Consider the following 25,026-nt stretch of genomic DNA (forward strand, 5'->3'; position numbering starts at 1 on the left):
ACTATCCTGGGTTATTACTGGTTTTTATGGTTATGCAAAATTACGTATGTCAAACTGCAGCTGAAGATGAAAAGATACTTGCCTTGTTTTCATTTACTGTTTTTATTATAATAGTGCACAGAAGGTTGTATGTGCCTAACATCATGACTTCAGGATTTTACCCAGGCAATTTTTCCATAGAAAATAGAAGTAACTTTCAAAAAGAGATCAGTGCAATCTAAGCTCCTTTCTGCCTCAGGCTCTCCTCAGTAATGTACAGGCAAACTATTTGTTATTATTAGTCTGCTTGTGCATTTGAGGTGGTGTTTCTCAAGGCAAAATGAGTGGTCATACAAGGTAAAAGTAGGTTTTTGTGTTCAGACTTCTACTGGTGTAGTTAAATGTTTGTGCCCTTTATTTATACCTCCTAAAGAAACAAATTCAAATAATTACTAGTGATCACATGATTAGAGATTAATGTGTACAGTTGTTACAGTAAGGATAATGAAAATGAGCAGAAGCCCTAGGTGGCCATATCCGTGAGGGTAGGAAGGCTCTGCAGATACTGACTGACTGGAGCAATGAGCCAAGGCCAGCTGCATGAGGTTCAGCAAGGCCCAAGGCCGGGTCCTGCACTTGGGTCACAACAACCCCGTCCAGTGCTACAGGCTGGGGGAAGAGTGGCTTGAGAGCTGGTCAGCAGAAAAGAGACTTGGAGGTGCTGGTCAACAGCCAGCTGGATGTAAGCCAGCAGTATGTCCAAGTGGCCAAGAAGGCCAATGGCATTTTGGCCTGTATCTGCAATAGTGTGGCCAGCAGGACCAGGGCAGTGATTGTCCCCCTATATGTGGCACTGGTGAGGCCACATCTCAAATCCTGTGCTCAGTTCTGGGCCCCTCACTACAAGAAAGATATTGGGGTGCTGGAGTGAGTCCAGAGATGGGCAGTGGAGCTGGGAAGGGTCTGGAGCACAAGTCCTGTGAGGAGCAGCTGAGGGATCTGGTGGTGTTTAGTCTGAAGAAAAGGTGGCTCAGGGGAGACCTTATCACTCTCTACAACCACTTGAAAGGAGGCTGTAGCAAAGTGAGGATTGGCCTCTTCTGCCATGTTTCAAGTGCAAGGATGAGAGGAAATGGTCTTGCATCAAGGAAGGTTCAAATTAGATATTATAAAACAAATTTCACTGAAGGAGTGGTTAGGCATTGGACTAAGTTGCCCAGAGAGGTAGTGGGATCACCATCTCTGGAATCCTTCAAGAGACATCTGGATGCGGCACTTGGGGATTTGGCTTAGGGGTGATTATGGTGGTGTTAGGTTGATGATTATACTAGATGACCTTGAAGGTCTCTTCCAGCCTTGATGACTCTGTGATCAAAGTTGTGCTGTTAGCTCAGTCTCTAATGGCATTTGGGAGCTGTTCAAATCTCTTCTGCAGGTTTAATTTCTCATCCGCTGCAGCTGAGTTTGCCTCTTCTAAATATTTTTTTTTTTTTTTTAACGGAAAGAACAAATTGGAAAATCATCTACACAATCTGTAAAGTTGCCCTTTGGATTCAAAATTTTAAATAAACTTTTCTGCCATGTTGTCCTGATTCAGAAAAGCATCTCAGCACACACTTAAAATCTGTTTCCTGAGGGACAGTCATATTTTAAGCTTGTGCTTAAGTTTTCTGGTTGAATAAAACTGCTTTCCTGAACTGGTGCCTTAATGATTATGCCTCCTAATGGAATTATAGTTCTTACATACACATGGGTAGTAGTTGTCAGTAGTTTGGAGATAGGATGATACATCTTTTCATACATGTCTTTTTTTCTTTATTTTAAATCTTTAAATAAACATATACATACCAGAAGTTGCTTCTTTCTCTGGTAAGTATCTTTTGTGATCCTATTATTAAGGTTTTCTTAGAGTTGATTGAAAAAACTATACATCGTTGTGGATCTATAGACATAAAAACATAGAGCATAGTTTTGAATCTGAGTGAAACCAAAACTATCTTTTCAGGCTTACAGTGGTGGTATTTTTTTTTTTTTTCCTTTGGTGAGGGGGGCACATGGGCAAGGTATGTTGGAGAAGTTTGGCTGGGGGTTGGGAGATGAGGCAGTGTTTGTATAGCAGAAAGGAGTTGATAGACATACTACTGCTTTTCCCTGATGTATTCTACAGTGAGATGTGAGCTGCTTGCATAGATTGTTTCATCTACTTTACATTGCTTTAGAATAGAGGTGGAGGGAGAGAAGGAAAATTAGCAGTCAAATACTGCTTTTCTAAAAATCAGTTGATAAAGCCAAAAGAATAGATTAATTGTTGGAGACAGAATGAAGAGAAAGTAATTGTTTCAGAAGTTGTCATATCTTGCCGCTAAATACCATTGGGGGTGAGTTTCACAAAGCATCAATTTCTAAAGTAACATGGCATTTAACCCCACTTTCCACCAATCAAAACAAAACTCTGAACCCCAGAATACCCCTAGTATTCTGCGGTACTTGCATACAAATGAAGTATTCCTATTTGAGCACACAGTTGCTAGGACAAAGTCAAATGTGTGGTGTTAGATTATGGCAATCTGAAACTCTTCAAAGTGGGCTGTATCTAAACATTACTTTCATTATCAAGCCATATATTTTCACTATATTGTCTGCAGGACATAAATATGAAACTTTGATTTTGCAGGTACTGGGTATGAGTTGACACAATTGTCATATATGCATCCTTTACACTTAGGTAGTTTCTTCCACCTTCCACATCTGCACAGTTTTACTTCTCCCTTAATGGATTGGCCACATACACTTGTGAATGAATAGTTATCCATGCTGTTTTTCATTGCATTGGTTATGAGATCCACTGAAGGAAAATAGGAGGGAAGTGATTTTTTATGCAAATATTCCACTGCTCTGCATACAGTTCTTTAAGGGAGGGAGGGTGGAGGGGGCAGAAACCTCTTCTGACAAGTCAAGACTTGTTTTTATTTTATGGACTGTGTGGTGGAAACCACAGTTACCTGCTGCTAAAAACTGAACTGCAAGCAACATAGTAATAATAACTTTAAATTGCCAAAAGGTGTGTTATGATACGGTTGCATTTGTTTTATTTAATACCATTATATGTTTTCCCATAACAGTTATCCATTTGTGTATAGATGTTTCCCAAGTATTTGTCCTGTACTTATAAATTTCTAGTTTGGGAAGGAGTTCTTTTCACAGGTTTGTAAGAAAGCCTCTTAGTTAATATGTTCGTTAAAGGAATTTTCTCTTTTGTAAGAGGAAATTTAAGTTAAAAAAAACAAAACTAAAAACAAAGTTCCAGGAGAGGGGGGTCAGGAGTTGAACAGCTGTAGCAGTAGAGTTCCTTGTAAGGAAGCATAAGACCTTGTGTGTGCACACATGTGTATGGTTTTAATTAGTGGAAATACTTGAGGCTTCCTACTAACCCAAGTTTACATTCCCAGGATTTGTTTCTGAACTGTGAAATGCAGAGAGGTAAGCTGTGCTTTCTTCTGGAGAAACATTAACTGGTTTAGCAGCCCTCATGTCCATTTCTCAGGTAAAATTAGAAATAGAGCACAAATGCATTTGGTAGGCTATGGACAATCTCTCAGCTGAAGGGCAGAAGGATTAACTATTTATACAAAATATGCATATCAGCATCTCTAAGCTAATAATTTGGGTCACGTTGGATGTTCACAGTGAAGAATGCAAGACTGAATTGAGAGTCCAAGGTATGGTCTTTTCTGTTAGCAAAAAGATGCAGACGTACCTCCATTTGTATTTCATAATTCAATTATTGGAAAATACATTTTTATTTTTGTTAATGACAGGTGATTTTGCTAGGGGCACTCCTGCCAAATATTAAATCAGTGCCTCTTGCATGTAGTGGGATCAGCCTGATGTATCCCATTAGGTATAATTTGCAATGCCATCCTGCTTGTATAATTTAGAGTAGAACCCCGCAGAAGTGTAAATAGAGATAGCATATTGAAGTTCTAAATAACACTTGTGTTTTGAATTCAGAAACAGTCACTGATTATGAGATGCAAGCTTTTTATTTGATTTTTCTTTAATATATAGTTAAGGCAAAATTGTCTTATAAAGTATTCTTAAGTTTTGTAGACAAAGCATAAATGTTATTGTATATGTGCTAATTGTGGCAAAGTTTTACATTATCATTCTAGTTGGTTTTTACAATAAAGTTAATTTTACAAAAAACACTTTTCTATTTTTATGTACTGACATATGCAATAAATTGATACATTAAAAGTGCTGTTAATGTCTTGTTCTAGTTTGTGGTCTGTCTTCCGCATCTGTGAAGGGGTAGTTTTGTTTGCATGGTAACAGATCAACCCCAAGGTATTGTTTTCAGTCACTTATTAAAGCCAGAGCACATGGGCTAGACATCTGCATTGTTAGATGTGCCATTTGTGGAAAGCTATTACAGCAGAGGAAAAAGCATATTACAAATATATTTCTAAGCTTTGTCATGTATCCTTACTTTCAAGAAGTGTTAGTAAAACTGGTATGTAGTAGCTTTCCATCACTTTCTAACACATTTTGCATTTCAAAATTTCTGTTGTCTGGGGATCTGAGAGATGGTCTAAATATTATGTCCATTAGGAAGTATTTTGAAGTGTTTCTGACTAGTTTTACCACCTATGCTGGCAATATTTGAAATGTCAATTTTAAATCCTATAATGCCACTCAGATTTATAGTTAATTCATGTAGCCGGAGTGGGATACTCAGTCTGAAGAAATTTCTACTTTCTTACAGAGAAATGCATTACTAAGCTTATATCACCTCTGCTCCCATTCGGCATGGTTAATATGAAATACCCAGAAAATAAGGGCTTACTGCTGTCTTTTCTAAGGCTGCAAAATGTGTGTCCTCTCCTGAATTACTGCAAGGCTTACTTACAGTTCATTTTTAACCCAGTACCTAGGAAACGGGGCTGTGGGTGTGGGGTGTATGTGTGGTACATTTGGACACTGTTCAAGATACCTATTAATTTGGAATGAAAAAAAAATAAAAAAGGTACTTCTAATTTTTGTAAAGAAGGAAATGACTGTACAGGAACAAGTCCAGATTGGGTACTTCATCTGAATACTGAATGAGAAGCAGGTTGCTGTCTTGTGAATTATATCACTAAAACTTACTTGCACTGTGCTATTCTGGAGAACCTAAGTCTTGCATTTGCTTTTTCCTACTTGAAAATTGATAAGCAGCTGGGCTACAAAGTGCAACATAAACTGTGTCCTGGAATGTCTCATGATGTTATATTCATTTGCTTAGTAGACAGGCATAGGCCTTCATATCAGGCAAAACACCATATTTGAAATTTTGTCTGAATTTGTAAGTACTGATTAAATCATAGTAAACATTCATGAGGGCATATGAACATCTAAACTAAAATTGGAGCAGCCCTGCCGAGAAGGAGTTGGGGGTGTGCTGGTGGATGAGAGGCTGGAAATGGCCTGGCAATGCGAGTTTGCACCCCAGAAAGCCAAACATGTCCTGGGTTGCATCCAAAGCAGCATGGCCAGCAGGGCAAGGGAGGGGATTCTGCCCCTCTACTCTGCTCTGGTGAGACCCCACCTGCAGTGCTGCATCCAGCTCTTGATTCTTCAGCACAGGAAGGACATTAAGGTGTTGGAGGGAGTCTAGAGGAGGGTCATCAAACTTAATAGAGGGATGGAGCACCTCTTCTATGAGAAAAAGCTAAGAGAATTGGGCTTGTCCAGCCTGGAAAAGAAAAGGCTTTGGGGTGACCTAATTGCATCTTTACAGTACCTGAGGGAGGATACAAGACAGATGGAGAGGCTTCTTACAAAGTCATGTAGTGACAGCACAAGAGGGAAAGGCTTAAAATTGAAAGACAGTAGGTATAGATTAGATATTTGGAGGGAGTTCTTTGCTGTGAAGGTGGTGAGGCACTGGAAAGGTTGCCCAGAGAAGTTGTGGATGCCTCATCCCTGGATGTGTTCAAGGCCAGGCTGGATGAAGCTCTCAGCAACTTAATCTAGTAGAAGATGCCCATACCTACAAAAGGGGTGTTGGAACAAGGTCCCTTCCAACACAGGCCTTTCTATGACTATGAAATGAAACCTAGACCAAAGGCTTGCTGTCTGTTAAAAAGGTTAAAAAGACAAGGTAGATAAGGTTTTGAGAAAATGCTGAACCATTGTCTAAACAAAAATTATTTGCTGCAAAGATATTGAACATGCCTGAGCTTTAAATCTCTTGTTGGAACCTATTCAGGGTCTTCATTTTAGACTTTGTACGGAGTTCTGTCTCTGTAAGTAGATAAGGAAGGTACACTGATTATTTTCTGGATTTGTTTTGAAAACATTGATGTGACTAATTTGTTATGCTTCAGCTTGGATGGGGGTAGAGTAACGCTTGTAAGGCTTGGAAAAACAGCAGTTTTTCTTTCTCCGAAAGGCAGTGCAGCTTAAGAGCAGGCTTGGTTTTATTGGTATTAAAGAACATGGTTTCACTCCCAACTGGAGATACGTACTTAATAATCTGAAGCAATGAGCTGAATACTGCAAAGCTGCAAGGTGGCTGACAGAAATGTACGTATGTTCATGTACCAAGTTCAGAGAGATGTTGCCGCTAGCTTTGACAAGTAACTAAGGAACGGATTGTGCTGCTTGAAGTCAGATAGAAAGGAAGTTCTACAGCTGGTTTGAATTACACTTAACGTCTGGTATGGGCTAATTATTTACAAAAATTCAACGGGAAAGGTCAGGCAGAGAACCCTTTCCTGCCTGTCCTCCAGGATTCAGGGACAGTGTAGCAATTACATACAGCTACGAAGAAATAACATTATGATTTGAAAATACTTGAATCCTTGTCCGGTGCTCTCTCTTGAAGGTCTCCAGACTGTAGCAGCAGCAGAGCGGCCACTCCCACATGAAGGGCCAGGGCTCCGTGTTTATTTTGTTACCATACAAATGCATTTTTAGCCCATCTGTGCAAAATCTCTTAAGTTGCATAGTGTCAAAGAGGTGGAGAAATGCAGTTCTCCATGTTGCTGGGTAGCAAAGCCAGTGAGACTGTAAGAGAAGTGGGCTTCAGCTGTATGACAGAGCTCCTTTTTCCCTGAGCAGTAAGAAGCAATTGCTGTAACATCATGGGGGGGGAGGGGGTGAAGGGGAGAAGGCTGGCATTTAGCTGCTGTCGTATATAAATCCTGGGTTGTCTTTTTATATTTTGTATGTTTTTAAAATTATTTTCTAGCTGGCTCTGCTGCATACTTTGAAAGACACCTATAATAATTGCTTTTCCTTTGTGTCACTTCCTTTTCTCTTCGAAAGCACTGTAATAACCATATAAAAAGTGACAATGGCTGCAAGTGAGCTGTAGGTTTACTTTGTATAGTATGCATTTGGACCCAAATTGTCTAGATATCTAGAGAAATAAAATATTGCAAGGAATAAATCGAGGATGGCATATCTAAAATATGCAGAGACATTTGTATTATCCTCGGCAGTTTTGAGGCAAAGAGAAAAGATTACCCTTTTCGCTTCAGAAAAATCTCATAGAATTTTTTGTTTTCCTTTTAATAAGGTAATTTAACAAATAAGGCTTTAACTGTTTGTATAACACATCCTTTACTTGCAAGGTATTCAACAGCTTACAGAAGTTAAAATAATAAGATGTAAGTTATACAGCCACAGGAGTGGAGTATACAGAAATGACTACTTTTTGGATCCATTTGTGAGGCAGAACTTGCCAGGATTTGTTACCGTATAAGTTTTGGTTAATGGCTGAAAGAGCTAATTAAGTGTTCTTGAAGGGAGTGTCTGCTGTTTCAGAGGGATATCTGTGAATACTCTTAGTACAGATTTCTTTAATAGCAGAAAACTATAATACAGGATTTATTCTGATCTCTTCCAAAATAGTACTCCTATTTTGTCCATCTTCAGAAAGGACTTGAAATTAAATGGAAAATTTCAGAATGGAACCTTTGCTTTTTCTGTGCTCCTCTATCTGTTCTGCACTGTCTTGTGTGGTAAGGCAAGATATCATGGTCTCTTTCTTGTAATAACCACAGGGACCATTTTGTGGCTGCTTCAGAAGTATGTGAAGCTGGACCCTTGCCACTGGAGACATACTTTTAGTGTGGCCTTCGACACACTTGCCTGGATCTCTGGGTTGCAGCATCTGCACAAACTCCTTTTTAAAAACAGAACACTGGCTTTTAAGCAAACTTTCATGTTCATGGGTTTTTACCCAAGCCTTCACAGTCATATCAACTGCTTCTCTTTTGCACATTAAACTTCATTATGGGTTTTTCCTCCCCCACAAAGAAGATGCTTTTGTGGTTAAAGAACATAACTGGATTTCAGGAAATCAAGAATTCAGTTTCTGGTTCAACCACAAATTTCCTGTATGACTGGTTACTATCTCTGCCTTGGTTCCCTACAGATGTAATGTTGATTTTTTTATAAGTTTTCAGGTTAGCAGGACCTATCTTGATAATTTCATCTGATAGTCTGCATAATGGAAATGAAAAAAGTAATTGCTTGCATAGAATTACAGGGCTTGTTTCTGCTGTAACATCTTGGAAATTTTAACAAGCCTTAATTTTGTTCAGGAACTCATTTTCCTGTGTTTTCATGAAACAGTCTCACCTTTAAGAGTCTTCAGTAGTAATGTGTTGCATTTTGGTTTTCATTTATTTATTATTTTGAATTTTACCTAAAATGTTTGCCCTTTTCCCTGGAAGTAAAAGACTTGGTTAAGTAGAATTCTTTGACTAGCCAAGGCATTTCTTTATAGTTTTCCTCAGCTAAATTAAAGAGGTTTTTTTGGTCAGTTAATCTGAGTGTTCACCATAGCTCATCCTTTGGGTTAAGGAGACACTATGGTGTATGCACAGATCATGTACTGTGCATGCAAAAAGACCATATTTTCAGGACACCTTTTCTATGAGCGCTTATTCTTATTTGCTTGCAGAGTTAGATGCCCAGGGCTAGATTTCTGCAGTTTAATGCAGTGACATTTTCTTTTGTAGAAATAGTTTGAAAAATGCTGCTTTGAACTGGTCCTGAGGCAGCCCCTAAGGTTTTTCTGCCCACATGTGTCTTGAGTCAAAAATTGTTGATGTGGTACAAATGTTTGCAAAAGGATTTTCAGGAAGGCTGTCCAGTAGAAGCAGGCTGCTAACCAAAAACTGAATACCCTTTCTGAGATTAGTTCTCTAGGTCTCTTGTATTCATTCTGGATTTTTGACCTTTTTCACTGTTCAGTTTTGTCAGTCTTAGCTATATGCAAATAGGTTTGTCAATATAAAAGCATGATGCTGTTTTCTCCTAGCATATATATCCAAATAGTATACCTCTGTTTCAACAAGAATATTGCACTGAGAGCTTGTGTTCAGCTGAAATCATCACCTTCCCATGTCTCCTAATGGGAGGCTGATCCGAGCACTCCTTGGTCCTCTTTAGTCACACCTTGGTTTAAAACACAGTAGAAACAGCATGTGCTAATCTTACTGACTTTGCTTTAAGCAGGCTAAGGACTACTTTGCAGCTCTGCCAACAAGAGGAATCATAAGGAGAGTATGTTATGAGAAGACATAGTGGCAAGCATTGAGGCATCGACTCCTCGGGTTCTAGGCTCTGCAACTAGCATGGGGTTTTTTGTTTGGTGTGGGGTTTTTTGGGGGGGTTTTGGGGTTTTTTTAAAGTAATTTTTGTGATTTAATTTAATGCAATTAGCAATCTGCAATTAACTGAAGCTCCATTTGATTATATTAGAAGTTGTTCAACCAAGTCTATTTCTAGGTAACTCATGCTCGTTTTCATGAATGACGTCTTACTGTCACTATTTACTGTTCCCATTTTTGTCATCACAGAAGTTGTCTGAAGTTGTATTTTCTTCTAAACCACATAACTGCTTATAAATCTACAGAACAACACAAGGTTGCCAACAGAGAGATCCCTTTGATGCTCAGCTACAAATGCCTATTGAATTTAACAATTTCCCATCTGTGGGCTGTTGTGATTTTCCTCATCTCCCCTTTGAAATTCTCATTGATCAGAATGATAAGCAAGACAGAGCCAGATGTCTTACAGAAGTCCTCTATGTCACCACAATTATTTTGTCAGCCCAAATAATGACCCCATTTAAAGAGGCTGTGGAGGCTGGGAGCAGCCTATTTTCTCTAGAAGTGGCTAGAGCACTGCTATTTATACACTGATCTGTTATTTTCTGATACATTAATGACTGCAGAGACCTCACTGGCCAATAGTTTCTTGGTATTCCTGGATAGCTAGTTATAACTTCCATTCTCTCACTCGGTTTCATTTTCTAAAATAGCACTTCTTTTACAACTGTCACATTATTTTTTATTTTTGGAGCAGTCAGTACTAGGCTGGTAATGCTCAGATGTCTAGAGACACGTGAAGGCATGTCTGCTTAGTTCTAATAATCGCTTATTCTGTTAAAAAACCCCTACATTAGTTCGCATTAAATTTACTTCAAAATGCAGCCCCATTTACAGCTTAACTTAGCCTTGAAAATAGGAGCAGAAATGGTATGGGTATTCTGGTTTTTCCACCCCACACAATTTCTGTATAATTTCTGACAGCATGTATGGGGCTTCTGGATACAAGCTAAGCTACATGGTGTATTTGTTTCCTTTGCATTTGGGAACAGATTTACTTGTCTGTGCAGGATGGTGTGGTTGCAGGAGGTGACAAAATAAGGAAAAGAGTGCCTTGCATCACAACGGAAGATGATAAAGCTTATAATCACACTAAATTTCTTGTAGCCTTAAACAGAAGAGGAAGAGGCTACGAAAGTTGTTACTCTATTGTTGTTCCTTCTTCCTTCTCCTTCCCAACAGAAAGAACTTGATCTGAACTACTCTGATAGGTGTTGTCATCAGGATTTATTACACAGTATTTGGACTGACCTGTAAAAGTTTTCTCTTTTGCAAAGATAAAGTTTACTTGCATGGTAAGAGGGGTTAACCTGTTGATTTTAGCCATAATGGTGATACTGTTTATCTTTTTTCTTCTGTCCCAGACCACTGGAGCTTTGAACAAAGTGGTAAAAGTTGAATTTTGTGTGAGAATAAAAAAATATATGAACGTGTGTGGAATATCTAGGTAGCCTTACTGTTGCAAAGAAAGGAATTCCTAATATAGGGTTTTAAGATGAAAGGACTTAAAAAATCTTAAAAGATGAACTTAAACCAGACACTCAGGATTCACCTGAGTGTTGGCAGCATACATGTTGAAAGTTTTGCGTCATGTTTAATTTTTAAATTCACTAAATAATTATTTGCCCTTTCTCCTTGTTCTTATTTCCCCTCTCTTACTCTTTTCAATCCCCTAGTTTTTACCTCTTCTAGTTCCCCCTGCCAATTTCTTCTCCCTGCTTCTTTGTGTTCCTTTTTGCATAAATGAAGGTTCTTGAATTCTTTAGAGAGACTGTATTTATTAGAAAAGTTTAATAAAATGTCATCCCTTTTCAAGTTAGTTTGATGAACTGAACTGCAGACTTTGCAACTTCATACAGTTGAGAAACCCATAATTTGTGACTCATACCTGGGAGTATTTTTCACTTTTGTTTTCAGGAAAGGACAAAAAACTTATTTTGAATAATTTGTCTCCTCTGTATGCATATTGGCACTTTAGATATGAATATAAATGTGTTAATATAGATGATATAATGTATATATAGAGTACATCTATATGCCTTCACACACACAGAGGCACATGCCTGCCATACGTGTATGTCTTTTAAGGAGCACTGGATGAAATGCTGCCAGGAAACTTTACATGGTTTCTGCACTTCTAGATAAGGCTCGAAATTACTGGTGGTTCTGGCTGTGCCAAAATTTAAAGATTATGGGAAATGGCTATAGCAAGCTGCCACATAAATAACTAGTGGAAAGTGAAAGGAGGAAGGTAGGTTGAACAAGTAGCTTGTGAGAAAGTATTCATTTCCAAAATGCAGCACAGAGAGGTGAAAACAAAGGGAAGACAGAATCTTAGACGCTCACTCTGTACATTAAGTTTAATGGTGCTATCAACGGCTTCATATGACAGGAAATGATCTGGGCGTTTTGTTCACTTATTCTGGATGCCCTTAGTTTCAGAGAGCAACTGGTAACATGGATTGCACCTCGGAAGGGGACAGCTGAACTCTCCCTCTGGCTTTAGTAAGGAAAGAGCAGCGATGAAATCCGTGGACTGTGTGCACGTCATCCAACAGAAGGATACCGCCTCCTCTCCCTCTGCCCTCCCTGGTGCTGTTTCAGGCGCCACGGGACTTTTTTCTGTCACATTCCCGTGGCTTGCAATGCTCCTGTCCTCTTGTCTTGCAGCAGTGTCTCTTTACCATGTTATCATCCTGAAAATAGAACTAGAAGCTCTGCGCAGCGAGCTGATCTACAGCGTCCAGGCACGGTCTCCGCTAGACCAGCCACTCGTGTCCCCCGATGAAAATAAAGCAGGTACCCCTGTTTCTTCCTTCCTGCAAGTGTCTGCAGCTGACGCCAGGCAGGTAAGCTGGAGGGGTGGGTTTTGACTCGCAGGGCATGGGCAAATGTGGGGCTGCTTTCACTGACTGTTGCTTCTCCTTGATAGGAGAGCAGGCTTGCTGGTACTGGTCCGGTTGAGAGCTTCCAAAAGGAAATCTGGAACGGGAGTAGAAACAGGGGCAGGCGGTCTGCCGCCAACACAGAAGAAAAAGGTAAATACCAGCTGATGAAGTGGGTTGGGATGCCGCAGTTGGATCCTGTCTAGAGAAAAGCAGGAGTGTTTGATTCATGTTTTCTTTCTCCTGTCAGTTTATCCATGCTCCCAGAGCCCATTCTGGTTTTCAAAATTATTGGTGGATGAATAGTGTTAACCATGGGCATATTCTCTTAAAGGATAGAATATTGAATCACAGAGTGTTTTGGCTTTGAAGGGACCTTTAAAAGGCCATGTAGTCCAATGGTCCTGCAATGAGTAGGGACATACTGTTTAAGGTACCAGATATTTATGCTATCTGCAGGTTGAACTTTGAATGTTGTATCCCAAATCTGCATGAAGCGTTAGAGTTGAAAAAGGCAACTTCAAATCATTCAGATTTTCAATTGTTCAATTCTCTCTGATAATAGTAGGGAGGGAAATCTATTAATAAAAATGCCAATTCATTTTTCTGGGAAACAGAAAAGAGAGAAGTAATGAGAACTTTAGGGAAATAGGAGCTTTCAAGGAGAAAGGCTGGCTTGTACCTGGCAAAAGAGGCAGACTACAAGGAATTCAGAAGTTTAGCATCATTTCTACATTAAAACAACCTATCAATAAATAGTAAAATTAATAAAGGAATTCCTATCCAGTAAGATTTTTTTTTTTTTTGTCATGGTTCTCCTTTTTAAAAGGTTCTGCAAAGAACACTGACGACTGTGCTCCATAAAAGGTCTCCAATGTATATTATAGTGTTGACATAATAATGGGATATATTTGTTTCCTTTGGGGATAAAATACCTGCATTTCTTTCTTTTTCCAAACACAGTGGGGCCTTATAAGATGAAACACAGAATTTTATTATACCAGTTTGCGCACATACTCTAATTGCACTGAGTAACTAAAAATATTCCTGAGCTGCTAAATCAGTTCACTCTTCCTATGTATACTTTTATATTATTTTAACTGATATCTTAAACTATTTAGAGAACTTGAAATGGAGTAAATTATTGGTAAAGACTAGATGAAGGTTTGCTTAAAATGTGTTTCTCACTGGGCAACTAACATGAAATGTATTTCACTTGAGCTTCAAGTAAGCTAAATGAAATTTAAGTTCTAGAGTATAATCCCTCTACTTACTCCCAATATTCAAAAAAACCCCATTAATTTAGGACATCACCTAAAATCCACAGGTTTATATGGGATTTATTCTATTTCATTAGTAGTCTTTGATTCAGGATCTTGGCTAAGAAAGATTTCGCAAACAGGACTGAGGTCATGATTGCTTAAATTGTATTTCTTGTAGCCTGTTTCCTATCACAGGAACCACAGAGTTCCCCTGCCCTCCCCACCCTAGGAACTCCCAAATAAAAACAAGTGATCTAAAGTACAAAAGTCAAAAAATAAGGAGATGTCTTTTCTTTAAATGAATGTTAGAGCATCAATACTCTGCAAGCAATCCAGTTTCCTTGACAATAGCTTTCATCTTTAGCCTTATTGCTCTTTGAGGTGAGCAGTGTTTGGGGCTCCTCAGCTGTGCTTCAGTGTAGACTTTAGATTCTTCTCATCATGTAGCCACCTCTGATTATACCTCTAACACTAAAATTTCAATTAAGCTACTTATTTCTGTAAACATTTTTTAAGGTATAGCTGTCTTTAAAGTTGTTTAGGATGGATGACAACACAGAATATGAACATCCATTTTAAAGGGAAAAACTACATCAGTTGACCTATTACAAAAATGTTTTCTAACATGAACCTCATATTTTTATATATAAAAAAGAAAAAAAAGTAAATTGCAAATCTTGCATTTATATAAAAAGTTGTTAGAATTAGCTTTCTGCCTGCAAAAAAATTACAAAAAAATTAGCTTTTCAGAGTTCAGTAAGATACTATATTTTCTCAGATCAGATTTCACTGATGACCATGAACCTACTAGTTAAAGTTAGATTTTGTTTTAGCAGGGTGAGTTAAATAGGAGAACATGGTGTTGTTCATGGTGCTGAATCCAGTCTACTACTTGGTCATGTACACAGAATTACAGGCCCTGCATTTTGATCTTTTGACATCCATATCTGGGTACCAGAATCCCATCAGCCTCCAAACTGTCCTGCAGATGTGTGGCACTCATTCTGTTATAATGGCAAATAAATTAGAATATTGAGTGAGGTGCCTGTTCTTGTCCTACTTCTGTTTGCTTCAGCAAGGTCTCAAAGTAGAGTCTGATTTCATGATTATTTGTTGACCCATCATTTTACTTTTATATGGATCGATTCCTTAGAAAGTTAATATTTGAAAACATCACTGATATATAATTGCTTCTCTTGTGCTTCAACAGAGAGCAGAAGTAAAATATAGAACTATTATTTTTTTTTATAAATAAAGTTATTGTTCAGTTCTGGGGTTTTTAGATTTTAATTGCTAAATTCCAGGAATGGATACCCCATCACTCTTTTTTTAGACTCAGCGCAGCCTTTCTTGAACATACTGAATTTCCATTTTAATGCACACAAGTGGCCACAAATTAGCATTTTGATTAAAGGACAACTGAATGGAAGTGGATTTAACACAATGTTGTTTCTTATTTTATGGGGTATGCATTTGTCTGTGCTGATGCATAAGACTATTAGTCATCAGTAGTTGCACGTTTTGTGTCTTGTGAAAATTCCAAGCTTGGGTAGGTTGAAGAGAAGTGTTTCAAGCATCAATTCCAACTAAAGCTGCACAGCTAGCAGTCAGAACCAGAGTTCTTGATACAATGAGTAGGAGGTAATGGCTGATTTTGAAAAGTACGCTTCTGGCAAATGTCAGATCAGGACACGTAACAACAGATACACTTTTTCTTTTTATCTTTCTCTCTATAAATTTTGTGTGTGGAGGAAAACTGGTCCACAACAAAAGACCTCTCCTGAATTTTATACTCTATTCATAATTATTGATTTTGTTGCCTGTGTGTTTCTCTCTAAGCTGCACGTGCACTTGAGCCCAGGAATAAGATCTATGTACCGTTGTCTAAGCCAATGTACAAACATCAAATTTCATTTTCACACTCCCTCAGTGCCTCATTCTGATGATTATTGTGGGATTCTGATTCCCATGGCCTAGGGAGGTGAGAATCAGGTCTTCTGTAAACTCAAATGCAGGTGACCTGCTGGGATCAGATTGGAGTCCCCATGGACTACATTTACTTTGCTGTATTGAGGTTGCCCAACTCCTTGCATGTATGTAGGAGCTTCTATGTAATTCCACAAATCAGTGAGGCAGGGTAACCTGGCATGTTACTTGGCAATTGTTTTTTTTACTAGCAATTCTCAAGTTCCACTCCAGTATCATTTGTGTCCATAGGAAATAACTATTGCCTTCCAACAATGGTGTGAGAATTTTGCCATCCCTCTTGATAAAATTGCTGTACTGGAAAATCCATTTGTTGGTTGGAAGTATTTTGACTCTGTATGTTGTTGCTTTAGATATCTGAGACAGAGGGATAGCAAGAAGTTTTACAAGTGGTACTTGACTTTAGTGATCTTTGAATTGAGACGCAAGCTTTTGTTACTAACTTAAACAAATGCCACATATAAAATTCCCTTACCAAATATTCACAATACTCCATATTTTATTGTTTGAAGAGGTCAAATATAAAATAAAAATTCAAATCAAATTAAAAAGAAAAAAGAAAGGCCTACTTCTTGAAAATATATGTTATCCTGATTTGTTTCTGCTGACAACAGCCTAATTCAAAAGGAAATAGACCCTTCTATGCAAAAGGATAGAAAATTACTTAATGCAATGCCTGCAATTTCACATGAAGAATTTCACTGAATGGATGAGTGAATAAATCAGTGCTGTGCATTATGCAGAACACTGCACAATCAAAAATACACCAAATAGGCTCTAATTTTTAAAACCAACATTCTGCTTTAGACTTCATAATAGAAATCTGAATTCCTAGTAAACAATTCCCTTGTTTTTCTGATTGTAACATGTTACTGGCAATTCTATGAAGGTCAAAATAATGCTACCAATTCTTTGAAGATATTTATTAGATCTTAGTCATACCTGCAAGGTATGATCAAGGCCTTTTAATGCAGGGACTGATTGAATCCATAATTAATGCCATATAAAGACATCTCTATTAAAAAGCACCAAATTAACCAGTTGTCCTGGTTTCTGCTGTGATAGACTTCATGAACACCAGTTTATAAAAATGGACAAGCAAAAACTAGAAAAAGATCTCTTGTCATGAGAAATCAAGAAGTTAAGGGAAGAAGAACTACAAATGGTTCAAGAAAATGCTTGTCCCTTACAAATTAAATTGTCTAGTGTTTAAATGTGCTTTGGGAATCCTACAGAGAACAGATCTAGATAAAAAAGGAACCTAAATAAGCAGGTCTGAGGGTTTTTTTTCAAGGTCAGGGTTTTTCCTAGGTTTTATTTCAGCAAAAATTGGCACAGATGTCTCAGGCCTCAGATATCAAAACTTTAAATTTTATACATGAGCTCACATATAGTAGACTTGAAATTTTGTTTGGATGGATCATTAAGTGAGATCGCAAAATACTAAAATTATTATGCAATTTAGATAATAACAAAACTTGCATGTGAGGGAAAATTTTATTTTACCAATACAAGGTCTTAAGTCATGGAGATATGCAGAAAGCTGGGTTGCTGCCCTGCAGCAAAAGCTAGTAGGTTTTTTTAAATTGTGACTACATTGCTCAATCAGTAGAGAACACATCACTTCGTGTGCCGGCTGTGGTTTATAAAGGCGTCTGGACTGACTAACTTCTTCAGAATTGGGTCTTCTGTTCATGGAATAAGACAGACTCTGAAATGAACTTCTGCCAACCCACAGCCTGCAGAGTAATTAAAATCAGCGGAAAAAAAGAATGTACGTCAAAGCAAAGCTATTATTTAAAGTCAAAAGAGGGTGGGGAACGCTTTAGCATTCTAGATACACTTTTATACAGCTAGATCTCATGGTGATACTCAGTCTAGATGTTTTTACACATTTTCAAGATGTATTTTATTAATCCTGTATTCTGCTTTCATTATTAATTATTCAAAAAGCCTTTGGACTACAAAGATGTTGCTCAAGTTTGTTTTATACTAGGCTGAAAGATTCAGGTAGAGCTTTTGATTTATTCTTCACAGTACCAATAGCAACTATTCAATGTGTATTTTGATATACATATATTCTTCATATTGTATTTAAGGTAAGATTAGGGTACTTCTTGGAATAGAATTGGAAGCATTTCTTAACAACGTTAACTTTTTACTGAAAACTTCTGTTAATTCACTCAAAAAATGTGCTTTGTATGTCCATATCTTCTCCTTAATAGTAGTAGTGTTTACTTGGAATTTGTTTCAATGAATTACTTAATTTTAGGCATGTAAGTAGTTCCACTGAAGTCAAAGTGAAGTACTTGTATATACTGGAAATAGTTATGGGTCAACTTTGGATTCAGAACATATTTTTGAAGCATGATGTTGTTCAGTCCCTCAAGCACTTTTTTAGATATTGTTTGTCTTTTGTAGCTTTAGGCAAAATGGCCACTATGCTAGTTTCTGTCTCCTTATTGTCATGAAGGACACTATTGCATCCATTTTTTTCAAAAACAAGCTTACTATATTCTGTGGAGGTTTATTCCTATCTGCATGTATTAAAAGAGACAGAATTTTTTTTTAGAGATTAAGTGTAGATCTGATGTCTGTAGAATAGAGTTAGCATGTGTTTTAAAAAGATGGAGTTGATCTCAGACTGTTCTGATCTTGCAGATTTTAATTACTGTGAGCAGTTCTCAGCAATGCTGACTAGTATTTCAGTGCTGCAACCAGCTGAAACAGAAATTCAGACTGGCAAAGTGAGAATTAGGATAGTTTCAAAAATGCCCACCAAGTTTGCCGAGCAGTTTTAACAAGAGTTGCTAAAGTAGCCATAAGTTTTGGTGCTTGTAGACACTACTCACTGGTACCCAGCTGGATAGCAGCTGGCTAGTGGGAATCATCACAAATCCTCTCACTGGGTTGGTGGAAAATCCAGTGGCCATACTAGTTGGTTCTTTTAAAAGCAGGAATTAAAATTTTGATTTAGCTTACTGAAATACTGGGGAATCAGCAAATTCCATTCACTAGGAAGGCATTTTGTCCCAAAGAAGAATTAATGTCTTGTGAAATTAATTGACTGATGTGCTGTGTTGTACATCTCCACAAAATCCCATTTTAATTTTATTTAGAAGTTTATTTTCCAGAAAAGTGTTTTGCTCACAAGTGTGATAGAAAAATGTCTGAATTATAATACCTTTTTAAATTTTTGGTTGGCTTGGGTGTTTTTATTCCTTACCAGAAGGCAGATAATTCAGATGCCTTTAAATTCTTGGCTTGAAAAAAATCTGTAGACTGTAGCACGTTACTGATGTGTATTGATAGGACTCAAGGACACATTTCAGTGTGGGAGACAGGAGTTTGGATGATAGCATTTCTATTAACATAACTAGGGCTTGCAGGCTGTGATCATTCTGGCACTGGAGCATCCCCAGATGTGCACTTGAATCCTTGTGCGCTGCCAGCTGGCATGGCTGAGTGCTGGTGAACAACCAGCCTTCTTCTGCTGTTTTCAAGAAGGACCCCTTAAAAAGGAAACTTAGAAACAGAAAGAGTCTGCTTTCCACCCACATCCTCTCACTACCTGCTGTGCAGCAAGAGGTTTGTGCTACTGGACACTTGGTTGCTCATGTGGGTACCACTGGCAGACATAGAAACAGGATCCCACAGATCCATGGCACTACCCATTATAGCCAAATCCGTGTGGCCAAATCTGACCCACAGCCTTCTTGGCTGAAAAGTGATAAACAAAATGGAGCAATCCATGGCAGAATTTTCTTCTCTTGACTCTTAGTAAATTCATTTGGTCTCTGTCAAGTGCAGTAAATGTTACTATTCAGTTTTCCATCCTTCAAAGTAGCATGAGAACCAGATGTTTTGATTAAAATCTGCTCCAGGCAAATGCAGCTATTCTTTTTTCCTTTTATCCTGTTGCCTGACACTTACGCTTAGCAGGATTTTTTATAAGATCTTCGTTTCACTTGCAAATCTGTATTTTAACATTCTTCAGTATTTTTCTCTGAACAAGCACCTAATTTCTCATTAGTGTCCCCAGTCTACAGTTTTGAGCAACACATTTTGACAGATACTAAGCTATCTGTTATGTGTGCATTAATTTGCTAGGAGTCATCTCTCTATTTTCCCTCTTAGTCTCAATATAGGTTGACTGAGTGTACATATCTGTAGTGGCTGATGGAGCCCTCTTTAACAAAAAACCCAAACTATGCTAAACCATGACAGTATCTGAAAACATATTGAAAGTACATATATATGGATTTTGAGAATTTATTATGAAAGTACCATATAACCAGTATATATGACTAATATTTTATAGCACTATAACTGGAAAGTCATTTCTCTAAATAATATGGCAAACACAGAAAATCTGCTATCTATCATAGCTGGCAGGGTTGGGGCTTTTTTCAAGCTTTTGCTTAGAAAATTAACAAGGCTAATTGACCTGGTGATTTCTAGCTCATTTGACTTACTGCTACATAATTTTATTAGGACCAGATATTAAAAGAAGCAGGTGTTACTTGTGCTGCTACCTGAGGCCTCCCACTTAGCTGCATGATCTCTGAAAGTCATCTAGCATGTGTTGTGACAGGAATTTTTGTTTTGCACACTTGAGTAAGATCTGTGTTAAAACCAATAGGTTCTGTTTTAAAATAAGTGGTGAGACTAAGAGATTTCTTTCGTGTCCTTTTTTTTTCTTAAAGTAGTTTCATAAGTTTACTCTATTCTATTACTCACTTATGTTTCTTTGATTTCAAAATGCTTTCACTTTGCAGTGCTGCAGGCCTGCTTGCAACTGATTGCTGACAGCAAAAGTGATATCCAACAGAAAGGTAAGAATATGTGCCATGATTTATAGTTAACTATTCCATGGGATAACTGTTTCAAAAAATTTTCCTAACTTCTAAGCAGTAGAAGTTTTGACTGAGTTTTGACAACAAACTTAAAAATTAAAAAAACCCCCACCAATAACAAAATAAAACAAAAAACAACAAGGTCCCTGCATCTGGAAGGTCCCTATATCTGGATGTCTCTTGCAAATATCATCTTTTCTGTGGGGAAATCCAGCTAGTAAGACTGGAAGTTTTGTCTAGAAGTCAGCTTTGTTAATTTTTGGCCAGTGAAAAGGAAGAATATAACCTTTCTGATCACCCAAAATTATTTTTTCTTTTAGATGATTCAAGCATTGTCCCTTGGCTCCTGAGCTTTAAACGTGGAACAGCTCTGGAAGAACAAGGAAATAAAATAGTGGTCAAAGAAACGGGTTATTTTTTCATATATGGCCAGGTGAGAAGGCTCAGTTCACTTCAGCATCTGACTTTTGTAAGGATTTTTCAATGCCTCCATACATTAAGTTTGAAGTTTTCACCTCCTCTATCTGTAGGTTTTATATACGGATACAACATTTGCTATGGGACACCTAATACAGAGGAAGAAGGCTCATGTGTTTGGTGATGATCTCAGCTTGGTGACATTGTTTCGCTGCATCCAAAATATGCCACAGTCTTATCCAAATAATTCTTGCTATACTGCTGGTAAATATCTGCATTTTCCTTTTCTTTGTTTGCAAATAAACTGTATCAAATGGAATCTCTAGTGTTGGGCAATTGTATTGTAGCAGTCATAAAGAACTAACTGCAAAATTACAGAATACTTTCAGAAGATACGGTTTTATATAAAGTATCAACAGTTGGAGATTATGCATCTAACTTGGTGATCTGAACAATTTTGCTCTCTTGATTGACTCTGTAAAATGGTTAGACATTTTGGTGCTTCCAGTTAGATGCCTGAGGCAGAGGAGTACCTACTGTCCTTATTGAAGAACTCAGTTTTACTTAGGAGTTGAATTCCACATTTAGTTATATGCAATATTATATATATTTATAATATATAAAAATAATATAACAATAGTTATATTAAAGAGCTATATTTTCCTTTGAAATGTCACATACGAATTTTAGCCATCCAATATGTGCAAACCATACTGTGATATTTCTCCTCCTTTTAAAGGCTACTGCATTTTTAGTCTTTGGTTAGATGAAAAACAGTTAATTCCTGTAAGGTGCTCTTTATGACTGCACAGATTAGAAACACCACAAAAAAGAACAATTAAAATTTTTAATGCAAGTCCAGCAGGCTCAATGCTCAATGTATGTGTATATTCCTGCAGTAGTATTTAAGGAGTTGGTGTCAAGGCCTATAAAACCTCATTTATCATCTCTTATCTGTCCGTCACTTCACCTTAATGGTGGATTTGAGGGTTTTCTCTTTGGTTATTTTCCAGCACTCTTTTTTCAATGTGTTATGAAAAAGTGGGCAACACTGAGTGATGGAGTTGACTGTCAGCAATAAATGGCATTAAACAAATGGGATGTGGCAGGAAGCTAATTTTTTTCCAAATAAAATTAAATTCCAGCTAACTAACTAACTAGATATTTTGTCCTGGCAATTGAGGCTATCCAAACATTTCCTTTAATTTTCTGGCCCCTCAGCCTCACATTCTGGCAACATAACCACCTTCAATTTCATGTATACTCTGACTTTACCCTTGTATTACTGTTCCCATTTCTTAACTAGGATCTCTATCTTGCCACTTCATGATTCCTGCTTCCCAAATTCCCACTGTTCTGTTTTCACCTGGAAAAGCAGTTCTGACTGCTCTCTCTCATGCTGTTGAGCATGTGTCACAGCAGATGTTAGATGTGTTCTCAGCTCAGCAGCTGCAGCTTGAAGGCAAGATGCTCTTGGTTATATCAGCTGATGTGTGGCTGGCAGGAAGCACTTTTGTGCTCTGCAGTTGCAGTGGATAAGCTGATTCATTAGGTTGGTAAAGCTCATAAGACCTCCTCCAGAAGTGTGGGAATGGAGTGGTTTAGGGCCAGTAATACTCAATGCTGACTTTGACTGTCTCATCACCATAACATGAGGAACCTGGGTACACCACTGTTAGAAATTTTTGCAGTGTTTGCTTAAGTGAACTGTGTTATGCCGAGTGCAGTGTGGAAATTAAGTCCAGCTTCACAGAAGATGTTAAGTGTCCGCTTTGGATAGGCTGTAAACTCTAAGATTATGCCTTAAGATAAAAGCACTCATCACAAATAACAAGCCATGCTTCCATTTGCAAGATGACACATAATGACTTTTGAATACCATTTATAAAATAGTGTATTTGATATATTAACTTAAAAATATTCCAAATCTTTTGCCAGGCATTGCAAAATTAGAAGAAGGGGATGAACTTCAACTTACAATACCACGGAGAAGGGCTAAAATATCCTTGGATGGAGACGGTACTTTTTTTGGTGCAGTAAGACTCCTCTGAAGCCTTTCATTTCTGTTATTATGCTTAATGCCATTTTCTTCTCTACCTATGCCTTTGTCAGAAAAAATATTGGATTGTAATAAAGCTTCCAATTCAGCCTCTCCTAATTCATCACAGGCTTCTAAAAATTTTCTTCACTTTAATAAGCAAACCCAAAACAGGAAACATACCAGACATGCTTGTGATATAGCCACCATGTGATTACCAGAAAGCCAATTCATTTTAGACAATGGGAGACTCTAGATAACAACTATAAAGCAATGAGGTTTTGGCTTTGAAACAATTTGTTGTCCTAAGGTAAATCAAAGAAGGAGTTGACCAAAAATAACAGCATGAGCAGGACTGCAGACTATCGAATTGTTATCCATGATTGAAAAGGAAATCTAAAATAAAAGTGTATCTTAGATTTGCATTCTTTCATCAATAAAGTATTTGATATATAATGTGTGGGGAAGAAACATCAAACAGTAGATTTCTCACCACAAAATGAAATTGTTAGGTGGGTTCTGAGTTTTGGGGTTTTTTTCTTTCCCCAAAAATACTGGGAAAGGAAAAATTCTAAATGTCTGGGATAATGAAAACAAATATACAGAAGAGTAGCCACTGTCTTGCTTCTTCTGTGTGAACAAAAAGTGAATAAATTACTAAAATCTGTTAGCATTTACTAATTAGAATTAATTTTACTGAAAAAAGGACATGTAAAATGCTTCAACAGCTCAATCTTCAAAGCATTGCTGCTTGTTAAGGAATATGTCTACACTTCTATGTAAACAAGGCTGGCACAGGAAGAAACACAGTGAAATTAGACACAGTACCATGAATTGGATTTCTGGCTCCATAATTTCTGCAGTCATATAAAGATGTGTATATATATACAGTATATAGATATATTTGTATATATTTGAAAGTATATACACAGACATATGTCTTGGGCATTTGGGCATAGAATTTTATCTTCTTTTGAACAGTTTATCTAATGGAAATATTACTTCATACATATTTTTTTGTATTTCCCTTGCTTCTTGCTATGATCCATTCTATGCAATATAGTAAAAAGAAAAATCCAATAGATCTGGAACCAGCCATGTAACTAAGAAAATACACTTGTATCTCAGAGGCTTTTTCTGCAGTTTTGAATATAGTGCTTAACTCTGTTTGACAAAAATATTCAGAGCTGTAGAAAGAATAAACAGATGTCCTTTTTCCCTTTCTTTTGTCTGGCCACTTAGTTCAGTAGATAGTATTTATGCCTTTTTTTTCCCCAAATATTGTATGGTCAAAGGAGCTATTGTACTTTTTCCCCTGATCTTAAAGAAGCATTGAAGTGGTATTGGAATAGATAAAAAGTAAAACCCCCACTAATGAATTGTACTTAATTTGAAAATATTTTTTAGGACCTGAGAATTGTGGTATATAAGCTCACTTAGTAAAGAAAAGATGCTCTGTATATTGTAGTCTCCTTGTCTGTTTTTATGAATTGTGATTTGATTGATTTCTCATGGTGATAGACAATAAATAAAAGAGATTTGGATCTCAGAATTATAGAGCATGGTAAACTAATGAAAAAATTAATTCATCTTCTCTGGGCTTCAAGAAGACATTTCAGCAATAAGCATTTGAGTATTGGATTTTTACACTGGGATTTTTATGAAGTTTAACTACAGTTCCAAAATATCTGCAAGTCCTCCCTTTTTTAAAATGTTTTTATTTGTGTGTTGTGGAGCTAAAGCTGCAGCTGGTTTTTTGGTGTTTTGTTTTGTTGTTTTTGGTTTTGGTTTTTTTTGTCTTTTTTATTATTATTGTTATTAAACTTTTATGTGCTGAGTTTGCCAAAAAGGCATTTTAAATCCTATACAGGACCCCTCAGTTTAGCCAAGGTTGTGCAATGCTGCATGTAGGTAAAAAAACTGTTAGCATGCAGT

The 25,026-nt window shown here is 37.4% G+C and overlaps 1 protein-coding gene across 3 annotated transcripts; it reads left to right on the forward strand.

Moving 5' to 3' along the window:
• Window positions 1–877: 877 nt before the first annotated feature.
• Window positions 878–24,643, forward strand: TNFSF13B (tumor necrosis factor superfamily member 13b). 3 transcript variants are annotated; one of them, XM_017728529.1, is made up of 7 exons: window positions 878–3,698; window positions 12,318–12,496; window positions 12,580–12,685; window positions 20,559–20,615; window positions 20,957–21,069; window positions 21,167–21,317; window positions 22,992–24,643. In XM_017728529.1, exons 1-7 carry the CDS (start codon window positions 3,614–3,616, stop codon window positions 23,102–23,104), a joined length of 804 nt encoding a protein of 267 aa, XP_017584018.1. In that variant the 5' UTR covers window positions 878–3,613; the 3' UTR covers window positions 23,105–24,643. The 3 variants fall into 3 exon arrangements, with proteins under 3 accessions (XP_017584018.1, XP_017584017.1, XP_008627547.1); XM_017728528.1 differs by having other exon boundaries at window positions 3,652–3,698; window positions 12,084–12,496; XM_008629325.2 differs by lacking the exon at window positions 878–3,698 and adding an exon at window positions 6,060–7,082 and having other exon boundaries at window positions 12,084–12,496.
• The last annotated feature ends 383 nt before the right edge of the window (window positions 24,644–25,026 follow it).

Source organism: Corvus brachyrhynchos, unplaced genomic scaffold (assembly GCF_000691975.1).
Source record: "Corvus brachyrhynchos isolate BGI_N302 unplaced genomic scaffold, ASM69197v1 scaffold92, whole genome shotgun sequence".
Classification (NCBI taxonomy): Eukaryota; Metazoa; Chordata; class Aves; order Passeriformes; family Corvidae; genus Corvus; species Corvus brachyrhynchos.

What these genes read in the sequence shown, in the direction of transcription:
- TNFSF13B (XM_017728528.1), top strand. Translation starts at nt 12,170, where the DNA reads ATGAAATCCGTGGACTGTGTGCACGTCATCCAACAGAAGGATACCGCC. An exon ending in CGCCAACACAGAAGAAAAAG is followed by an intron (nt 12,686 to 20,558) that starts GTAAATACCAGC and finishes TTCACTTTGCAG; the next exon opens with TGCTGCAGGCCTGCTTGCAA. An exon ending in TAATTCTTGCTATACTGCTG is followed by an intron (nt 21,318 to 22,991) that starts GTAAATATCTGC and finishes ATCTTTTGCCAG; the next exon opens with GCATTGCAAAATTAGAAGAA.